General features: G+C 26.0%; 1 protein-coding gene across 1 annotated transcript; it reads left to right on the top strand.

Moving 5' to 3' along the window:
- The first annotated feature begins 2,107 nt into the window (after positions 1–2,107).
- LOC105359630 (H2.0-like homeobox protein) lies at positions 2,108–6,511 on the top strand. Its single transcript, XM_011496259.1, has 3 exons — positions 2,108–2,242; positions 5,014–5,204; positions 6,187–6,511. The coding sequence occupies exons 1-3, from the start codon at positions 2,143–2,145 to the stop codon at positions 6,292–6,294; spliced, it is 399 nt and encodes a 132-aa protein (XP_011494561.1). The 5' UTR covers positions 2,108–2,142; the 3' UTR covers positions 6,295–6,511.
- Positions 6,512–11,409: the final 4,898 nt, after the last annotated feature.

Here is an 11,409-nt window from a genome sequence, read left to right as displayed (position 1 = left end):
TTGTAAAGTAATAACTTTTAGTACGTAAATTTCGTTTCACGGTATTTTTATAATTTTAATTGAAATTCAAGCATTACAAGCTTATATTTGATGCATATTACAAAATGCAATTATTTCCAAAGTACATCATGCTTTCGTGAACATAAGCAATTAACTTAACATTTTCGAACTAATCATTATAGTAATAGTATTTTCGATATGAATGTTTGAAGTTTGGATTATAAAAAATCGAAAAAAAAGGGAAAAAAAAGGGAAAAAAAAAGATTTGATTCTATGATATAATTTACAAGTAAATAATAATCTAATTCATAGAAATTTTAATTCCTATCGTTACATTAATTTTGTTAAATATCGAATATTTTAACTCGATACAAATATTAGAATAAATTAACGATATCAGTCTGGATATGTAAAATTAATTCATCGCTAATAATATGTTGCTTCCATGTCGATTTTACTTAAGAATATATAAATTGTTTTTAACAAATAAGAACGAAACGACTTAACGATCATCTTAAATGTAAATTATAAAAAATGTTTGATCCTAAATAATATGGTTAGAAAAGTGATAGAATGATTGGGGGAGAAAGAGAGAGAGAGAGAGAGAGAGAGAGAGAGAGGTAGAGATCGTTTTATTTCCAAGTAGCTATTCTTAACAATAATGTAGAGTTTCGGTTTATTTGTGCAGTGTATGCGAATGAAGCTGAACACGAGCTTCTCTGGACCAATCCTCCGTGTGTCACGCCCAGCGTAAGTGGGGAAACCCAATCAGAATGTCTTGACAGTCTTCATACCAACGTGCGTGCATAGCTTTTCTCCCAAAAAACAAATTCATTTGCAACTACTTGAGTAAGAATGGCGCCCCTCTGGGTTAGCCGTTACACTAGGCTTAGTGAATCTTGAGTTTCCACAGCGTACTTTCAATTCTACTATGAAAATGTCCACGAAGAATTGTAGTGTTGAGCAGTTGAATTTTGGTATAGACAAAATACTTTCTAATAATTATTCATCGATTAACTTCGGTAAGTTGTGCCTTAATTTCGTTTGTTTATTTATAATGTGCTTTTCGAAGCAATCAAGTAATTTAAAGTAATTTTTACAACTCAATCACGTGGGCCAGAACGTATCACTGTAGCTGATAGGTAATAATATGTTTGGACAGACATACGTAATCGCTCCTTTTTTTTCTTTTTAAAGATAGCAGCCAGAGGTCTTAGCATAGCGTCAAATTTTTCTTCTTCAATACATAGTGCACACTAATCGACCAAATATAGTTAATATATACTTTATATTATTTATAGAGGATATATTCACAGCTATTATGTAATTTATAAAATTTAATAACTAATATATTGTTAATAATCACAATATGATAAATTCTTAAATATAGATATATAATATATATACGTAATTAATGAATATTTGATTTTTATAAATCTGTAGAATTAAAAGTTCCTTATACGAATACTATTATTATATTAAATTAAATAGTTGGGATAAGTCATATTGAAAAAAATAATAAAATAAAAAAATAAAAACAATAAAACAAAAATAAAACATAAATAAAACAAAAAAAAAAAAAATAAAAAAAAAAACAAAAAAAAAAAAAAAAAAAAAAAAAAAAAAAAAAAAAAAAAAAAAAAAAAAAAAAAAAAAAAAAAAACAAAAAAAAAAAGAAAACAAAAATTCCAATATCAATAACGAATTAAAATTCATAATTATACTTTATCCTCAATTTACCTCGTCATTTTATTCATTATAAATAATGTATAGAAATTTTATTCACGAATAAATTCTACAATAGTTGTAAAGCATATAGTACTTCATATTTTATTTATATATATTCCTAAGACTTTAGGGATGAAATAATAATCTTATTTGATAGATGCTTTTAGTTCTATAATATTATACGTTTTATCATTATAATTCTATAATTTTATAATTTATTCTTACAGTTTGATGAATTATTACAATTTTTAATATTAAAAATGTTTAAGTAACAAATTAAAAGTTTCTTTTTTTACAGAAAAATCAAGCAATTCTCCATGTTCTGATTATTCTATATCATATCCATATTCAGAAACCTACGAATCACGTAGTTATTTTCATAATTACAAGAGTTTTCCTTGTTTGCAAGATACGATGTCACCATTAATCACAACACTAACTGATAATTGTGGAAATATATTTAGTAATGTCAATAATATTATTAAGCCAGATCCAATTCGCCCTATGCCGAAAGGTAATTTGTAATATAAACATTTCAGTTAAATGCAGTAAGAATCGTTTCGAAATCGAACCTCTGCATCTAATATAATTTATGCACAAATATACATGTCACTAACATTTTACTTTAATAATTGTCTTATTAACATTGTAATATAAAGACATTTTTGCTTTATGTCTATCGAGAATTCTTTCATTTCATTTATAATAATGAATGCATACATTCATTTTTTTTACTTTCAGATATACGTAAACGTTAGTTCACTTATTTAATGAAAGTACTCAATTGCCTTAGATTAAAAGTTTAATTTTGATAAATAAAATTACTGAGAATATATTTTTATATAATATAATGTCAATGATATAACAAACGAATGGCCTGTAAGGCGAAATAAAGAATTAACATTGTAATATCATATTTATGGTGTTAAATATAAACAATTGTCATATTGTGAAACATTGCATCATTAAATATACCTCAAGTCTCTTAACCCACATTTATATTTGAAGAAAAATGTTCTCTGACTAATTTACTACAATTCCTAGACGATGACATAAAACAAGCCCCTCATACGATTAACAAATGCCGCCATGTGGGCTACTGTCCTGCTTTACGAATTCTCGCGTGCAGGCAAGTGAGGCAAAATATTTACGCGCGAGTGTATTCCTGTTTCCTGTCTGTGTTTAAAATGACATCTTAAGTGCCACTGAAGATTTATACTTGTTCCAAACAGTATCCTTTACCGACAGTTTATTGTTCATTCGATATCATAGCTTTGGCTTAAATCACATTAATAGTTAAAATTATGCTCTACGAATTATTGCAGCCTAAATGTTCATTTTTTAATTTATTTAATTTATGTTCATTGTAGCAATAAATATTATTTCAAATAATGACTGAAAAATTCGAATATGCTGCCCGAAGCAAATACAATCGCATTGATTAGCTCTATTGTTCACACATGACTTTAAATAAAGTGATAATATTTTTCTTTTTTAAACAATCTTTAAAGGTAGCAATGGTATTTTCTTTAAACTTTCTTCGAGAAGATTTTACAATAAGTTTATTATACAAACATAATATATGTACATATATTAAAATAAATGTATATCAAAAAAAAAAAAAAAAAAAAAAAAAAAAAAAAAAATATTAACAATATTATTATTGTTAATATATGTTTATATGTTTATTTTTATTTTTTTTTTTTTTTTTTTTTTTTTTTTTTTTTTTTTTTTTTTTTTTTCTCATTGTTCTTTTAAAGAGATACATTACTAAAAACAGATGGAACCAAGTATTCATAATATACTTTGAAAATTTATTGTAATACAATCTTCCGTATTTAATGATAGGTGAATTAAATTAAGTTTCCTAGTTTAACAACAACTGGTAAAGCTAATAATAGCCGACTATTATGTTTAAAATTGGTTTTCTTCGTTATATACTTTTTAAATGAAGCCATAAACTCAAATTTCATTGTATAGATGGATGAACAGATATATACAGGGAAATACAAAAGGAGGAAAATAGAGAAAGAAAATAAAAATGAAAGAGTATAAAAGTTATTACTTTGTAAATGCGGAAGTCATTTTAGTAAATCTTTCTTAAAGATTTTTTAATAAATCTTTCAGATCTTTAAATAAGTAAGTAAATAAATATTATATAAAAGGCATCTTACATAATTATGTATAAAATACTTTCTATACTTAAAGGAATAGGACGTATTGCCGTTTTAATTGAACTTTTGGTTATTCGAAACTGTATTTCTTAGCAGCTCGAGATGATGTAACAATCGTAACGTTATAAAGAAACATAAAACGTATTATCGTATTTTTAAATGAATTTGTCAAAGTATTCAAATATTATACATAGAGCATACGAAATTACAAAAGCTTTGATCTAAATGCTTTTATTCGGCGTCTCTTTACATTTATCTGATAGGTATCGATCGATTTCCCTCGAAATTTCACGAAAATTTCATAATAAAATTGTCTTTGGTTAAGTTTAAATAGTTTTATATGAAAAATTATACTTCTTATGCGGCGTTGAGAAATTAATTACGTATTCGAATTTTTTAACGTTGAGATGCATACTTATTGAAATAATTTACAATGCCTACTTATTAATCTTAATTAATAAATTTATTATACAAGTCTGTAAATACAAATGCTAATTCAAATAAGTAAAAAAATGTACATTTATAATTAAGAAATTATAATAATACGAAGATAACGCGAGAACAATTGACGAAGAATTGATCGGTGCATTTAAAAATTGAAACAACTCATGTGTTTCTAGTCTTTTGCACATGTTGTAATATCTTAACGCGATTATAAATCAAACGAAATTGGCTTATCTATTAATTAGGGTTGCAATTTAAATCCGTTTAAATCCGTAACACATTTATTCATCTAAACTAGTAGTCTCGAAAGAATCTCTTCATCTTTAACGCGTTTGTTTTAATTATTATCCTTTTAAGATATTCGAATAGTCTTGTAGCATCCTTCACTAATAGTTTCTTTTCATTTCTTTTTTTTTTGTTTTTTTGTTTTTTTTTGTTTTTTTTTTTGTTTTTTTTTTTTGTTTTTGTTTTTTGTTTTTTTGTTTTTGTTTTTTGTTTTTTGTTTTTGTAATCTTATTGAATGAACCCTTCCGATATATTGGCCTTTTAATACATCCTTACAAGCTAACAAATGATAAATACATTGTATACGTAAGGGGTGACCGGGACTGTCAATTGATATAAGGCCTCTTTTTACGGCCTCTCACTGTTCTATTTTTTTCTTTAGATAGTGGTACGTCATTAGTTAACTCCAATAATCGAGAGGATAACAACAATTATCGAAGAAGAACATGGTCGCGAGCTGTATTCAGTTCCCTTCAACGAAAGGGCTTGGAAAGACGATTTGCCATTCAAAAGTATATAGCGAAGCCCGATAGGCGACAATTAGCTGCTATGCTGGGACTTACAGACGCACAAGTTAGCTTTAGCTATTTTATATAATTATACTCGAATCTGTAATAAATTGCACTTTAAGACAATTACTTTTGGCACTCTTATGTGTTATTGTTCGATATTGTACTCATGATATTTGAAGAGATTATCTAACAGACAGTTATTCCTAATTTATAAAGAAATTAAAGCTTTGTACTTTTGCTCGAGATAACAATATAAAATTCACATGACATGTATTGTAGAATTTATAGTTAATTCTTATAGAATTATTCATCCGTATTGTGCAATATCATGACGCCTAAGATGAAAAACAGATATGCAAATTCATGTATACTCAGAACGATTAATTTTGTTTATGCAATAATTTGTTAATAGAGTAAATTAATTGTTTGATATCAAAATTAAGTGTATTCATATCTACCAATCTATCTATCTATCTATCTATCTATCTATATATATATAAAAATTATATTAAAGTAGTAAAATGGCAAAATTCTCCGTAGCATTGTGTGTAATATTTAAAATCAAAATAAATTGCCAAATAATATTGTATATTATTCATGATGTTAAACAATTCGTCGATTTAAACATAAAATCCAATATAAATTACAAATGTGAATTTTTGAAAATTGAAAATTGAATCTTTATAGGCTTATCAAATATATTTTGTTAATTTCCAATCTTCACAACTCAATGGTTATTATACTAGAAATTTATAAGCCTGATAAATGAGCTTGTAATTATTTTTCTCACAATAAGAACGATCGGTTAACATATTACATTAAAAATAAACTGTATATACGTTTATTTCTTCATTCTTTTATTTACTCAACTTTTATACTCTTTATAATGAAAGTTAATTGCTTACCAAGCACATGTGATAGCTCACCGATATTTATATGAACAATGAACAAATAACTATAAGTTGTACCAATGATTATTCAATAAATAAAATTGTCATTGCTTAATCATCGCGTATTTTATATTAATGTTATAATTTGCTTAGGTCAAAGTCTGGTTTCAAAATCGACGAATCAAGTGGCGACTTACGAAAGAGAGTGAAAAAGTTATTAAAGCACAAGATTCAGATGACGAGCATATCAATGTGGAATGAAATCCTTAATCACATAATAAAAGAATAGATATTGAAATTGTTTAAAAATCGATAAGTAGTCATTGCCGAGGTACAGAATGCATGGGTCCGAGTGTTGGCCGAGTGATTGGCAACGTCGCATGATACTCATTTGTCTTTTGAAAGTTTTTGTATTAACAGCCATGACCTACGCATTAAGACGTCACCGCTTCATCAAATTCTTTATATAACAGATAGGAATATGTCGTACTTGAATTTGAAATTTAATAAAAACACGATAATCATTAAATACTCTTTTTTTATTAATTATAATTTTTAGGTTCTGTTTAAGAAAATTTCTGGTGCAATTATTGTAATAATATTATTTTTGGATAAAGCCACGAATAGCATTTATAATACATTGCAGTATTAGAATCAGAAATTTAGCAAAACTGGCTAAAAGCCATTGAAATGTCTATACGTTATTAAACGAAATATTAATAAATTTTTACACTTTATTAATGAATTATTGATATTGCATAATATTAATATTGTTTATAATTAATATTAATAACATGAATCTTTCGTTCTTGTTTTCTTTTTCTTTTTCCCTCTCTCTCTCTCTCTCTCTCTCTCTCTCTCTTTTCCTCTCTCCCCTCTCATTTCATCCATTTTCACTTTCTCTCTTCATATCCATTTCGCTAGAGCAAATTATATTTTTTAAGTTTTATTTGTTAGCCGTAGATTATGATGACGTGTGAAACAAATTTTTATGAATTCGTAAATATGTAGGATAGGTTGGGCCATAAGTTAAGGAAATATAACATTTGTTATTATAGTAATTGAATTTTATAAATATTTTATCCTGAAACGGGCTCTTCGTCATAAAAATCTTGAATAAAAATATTTTAATGCGAGAATTGATTTAATCGAGAATTTTTAATAGTAGCACTATTGGTCAATAGAATCGTCATTTATACAAAGAATTTTTCGTTCAAAATTCCAATCTTTTAAACTAACTACGAAAATAATTGAAAACTACGATAAAATTCATAAAAACCTTGTTTTATTTGTCAAATTAATTTAAATAACATTAAGCTTTTTTTAATAAGTTTTTTTTCATTTTTATTAATCCTTATTTTCTTCATTCGTCTTTAGAAATATAATACTTTTTTTTACTATTAAATAATATAAAATAAGTTAATAAATTATTTTTTAAGCATAATTACAAACAAATTAATGTAAAAGGAAGAAAAAAAATTGTGCTCGATGATCGAGTGGAGGTTAATAAATATTTGTTTAAAAATCCACTCCACTGTAACAATCATCACATTCAATATACAAATATAATTCGTAAAATTAGCATAAAATATGTAAAAATTCACGATAATTTATAAATTGACAAATATTTGATTTCTAATAATATTAAAATATTTTTTAATCACACAAATGCATTATATTTTAAAATAATTCTTATAAATTTCCTCAACCTTTCGCGGTTAAAAATAAAATACATAGTACTTTATCTTACCGTGATGCTAGTAAAGGCAATGAATAAAGTTGACACGCTACAACTTCATCACTTCTAAAAGTGATAGTTTCAGTGGTTTGTCACTAGCTATTAGCTGATGGAGTTTGGTTGGGGAGTCTGAGATATAGTTTAGAAGTTGTGGACCGATGCAATAGTCTCTATACTCGAAAACGCATCAAGATAAGAGAATAAGAAAGACCTTGATAGATAAGGTTTTGTATTTGGCTTTTGAAAGTTAATGTTCAACCATTGAGTATAGGAAATACATTATAGAGGATTGAAATTGAAATGAAGGAATGAAAATATTTATTGTAATAATTATGTTGACCTATTTCTATCAAAATTTAATAAATGACGACAGAAGTACAAAAAATTATACTACCATTATTGAAATGTCCTGGTATCCAAATAAACGATATATATACATATATATGTATATATATATTTTTTTTTTTTAATTTTTGTATTATTCTTTGTTCTATATATAATAATAGTTGAATTTTATATTAAACAGTACAAAACAACATTTCAGACTTTATATTTTTATTTAATTCTCCTATTCATACAGAAATATAACTTTACTATGTATTTTAATAATATATGTTCGTAACGATATTGGAGAGTAATTTTTCTTCAATATTTTTATATTTAATTTAATTTAATTAATGAACAATTTATGAATTTGCATTTTTTAAATTTTTTACTAGAAATTTAAGAATTGAATCTATATTTTATAACAATATCGTTTTTGTTTTTAATTTAAAAAATCGCCAATAATTAAATGTATTGAGTATTATTTGTTATATAATCGATTCAATAATAATTTCATTTACACAATATAACACCTATAATAAATAATTTTTTTTTATTTTCTGTAAATATACTCTTTATAACGTATGTTCTTAGCATTATGATTTAGTTAAACTATAACAATTATTTTACAACCCTCTGAATTTTTAAAAATATTTTAAATAGTTTATATGATTATACTAAGGAATTTTTCCAATTTATACACAATTTAGAGAGATTTAAATTTTATTTTATCTTTTGTCTGGCTTGATGAAAATTAAGAATTTATTAAAATCATTAAATACATAATTATATAATTGAAAAATGCATGATATAGATGAACAAGTGAACAAAACGAGAGAAACGATATAAATAATATGTGATATGAAAGAGATGTGTTATGAAAGTATAAGTAAAAAATATAATAATAATATTTTCGATTATGAATTAATTTGATTGGATTAATCGTATTTGATATTTTATATAGAATTTATTGATTTTTTTTTCTATTCTTGTTTTATACAACAACTTTATGCAAGTTATAGAATTTATTATTTTTATCACTTTCGCTATCACTGTAATAATACAAAATAATTATTTCATGATTCATTAAATATATCATGATAAGTATTTGAAAATGGGTACATAGGATATTAAATAGCAAAAGCTATGCATGTTAATTCGTATACATAACTCAATGCACATTAATCATAATACAGAAAGTACTACATACATGAAATAATAATTGGAAAAGAATATTAAAAAATATATGTAATTTCGATTGAACAGAAATTGAATGCAAACTTTCAGGACGCTTTGACTTTAAATTTTAATTGTGATAAGCCATGCATGAATAACTAGATTGCAAGACAACACAGCTTTAGACAAGACTTTTACGTAAATTACGTATGAGGTTACCGCTAAAGTGCTTTCATGTATGCATAGCCTCTTTTCATACTTGTTTCAATTTAAATTAAGACTAAGTTGATCATTGAGATTTAAGGTATTTGACACATAGCAGAAAGCATTGCAATCATTTCATTTATAGAGATATATACGATGTTTTTTTTTTTTTTTTTTTTTATAAATGATCGATAAAGACAAATATAAAACATTTGTTTATTATATTAATGACGTAGCTGGTAGTTTATCTATGATTTAAGCGATTAAATGTTCCAGCGTCATTAATATTTTATACTGTTGACGTTAGAATTTATCGGAATAAAAATTAATGGAAATTTAGTCGATTGAATTTAATAATTTGTACTAATGAAATACTATAAAGGAATTAATAATTAGTCAGTAAAGTGTCAGAATAGAAATGAGGGTAAAAATAAAAAATTACAAATTTAAAACGTATTTACATCTGCTTATGTACCATTATTATCTCTTAATATCACTTGATCTTACGTTAATGTTATAATGCGATATTTCGTGTATTGTAAAAAAAAAATTGTCAATACTCTCGGAAGATCCTGGAGATCAGCCATTCGGTTGGAGAATAATTTCGTGTCCTATCGTTGTTGATGAACCTGGAAATTAAAAGATACGTTGAGACGTATTTGGAGATAAAGATGGAAGTCCGAGAAAGAAGAAAGAATGGGAGAGAGAGAGAGAGAGAGAGAGAGAGAGAGAGAGAGAGACGGGAGTATGAGTAAGGGCAAACAAAGAATTCCTTTACGTAGAGAGGACAAGAGAAAGCGATAGAGAAAGTCGCACACTTACCACTTCCCTAACGATTCCTAGGGGACAGAAAGTGAGGAAAGCCGGAGGACGTGACTCTCGATCTATTACCGCTAATCCACGAGCGGCTCTTGTCACATTTTGCGACATCAATCTTAACATACAAAAGCACTTACACAAATCATATCTCACGCGCCCGCACTTCTACACACGAATCGAAGTTGTGACAAAATTATTTTACCATTTTATTCCAAGAGTTAGAATTCTGTAACAGATAAAAGTATAATAACTTAAATACAAGTTATAAAGTTATAGACCACATGTCAAAGGTTAAAGATACCTACGACATTAATAATATCTTGTGAAATCTTTAATGTCTATATATATATATATATATATATATATATATGTATGTATGTATGTATGTATGCATGTATGTATGTTAAATTAATAAAATCAGGTAGTTTTGAGATAGAAAAAGACAAGGTAATAATAGTGCATGCAAGATAAGGATATATTGTATTCGATAAAAAATTATATATAATTATATATAATTATAGTATAAATTAAATCATTAGATGACAGTGTAGCTATAAATGTACGTAGCGAAAAAATCTGAATTAATTGCAAGAACGAGGAAACAAAGGATAAAATTCATTTCGGAAAGCTATGTTGGCCGATTCTGTTGGTCATCTCATCTTATTGTCAAGAGTTCCCTTATATCTTGTTCATCTAAGCTTTTCGTTGTTCCGTTGATGATTTAAGCAGCTTTAGATGAACGATTTTTTCTACTTCTTTAGGAGTTATGCCTTTCAGTGCGCACAGGCATCGCGCGATCCACATTTATCCATTGAATTTATTTAGTATATTTTTTCATTTTTTGAAGAGTTTTTGAACGATCCTCACTTTCTTCTAACTCTCACTATATATTTTACTATTTATTTTATTGCAAATTTTTTACCAGTTCTTTCAATTCTTATACATTCATGTATGAATATTTAACATGTTTAAAGGCTTTGATATTAAAGAGAACAAAGCAGTAAAAATGAAATATGATAAGCCTTGTGAATTCATTATTACACAAACATTTGATTCTATTTTCACGTAAAAAGTATTCAGCCGATCATGTCAACTAAAGTACTTATTAAAAATTT

This window comes from Ceratosolen solmsi, unplaced genomic scaffold (assembly GCF_000503995.2).
Source record: "Ceratosolen solmsi marchali unplaced genomic scaffold, CerSol_1.0 scaffold29, whole genome shotgun sequence".
NCBI lineage: Eukaryota > Metazoa > Arthropoda > Insecta > Hymenoptera > Agaonidae > Ceratosolen > Ceratosolen solmsi.
Note: the sequence above shows the minus strand (reverse complement) of the source record. Positions and strands in the feature narration are given on the sequence as shown.

Excerpts from the sequence above, each read along its gene's own strand:
- LOC105359630 (XM_011496259.1), top strand. The coding sequence starts at position 2,143 with ATGTCACCATTAATCACAACACTAACTGATAATTGTGGAAATATATTT. Across the intron at positions 2,243-5,013 it reads AATTCGCCCTATGCCGAAAG|ATAGTGGTACGTCATTAGTT; the intron begins GTAATTTGTAAT and ends TTTTTTCTTTAG. Across the intron at positions 5,205-6,186 it reads TGGGACTTACAGACGCACAA|GTCAAAGTCTGGTTTCAAAA; the intron begins GTTAGCTTTAGC and ends TAATTTGCTTAG.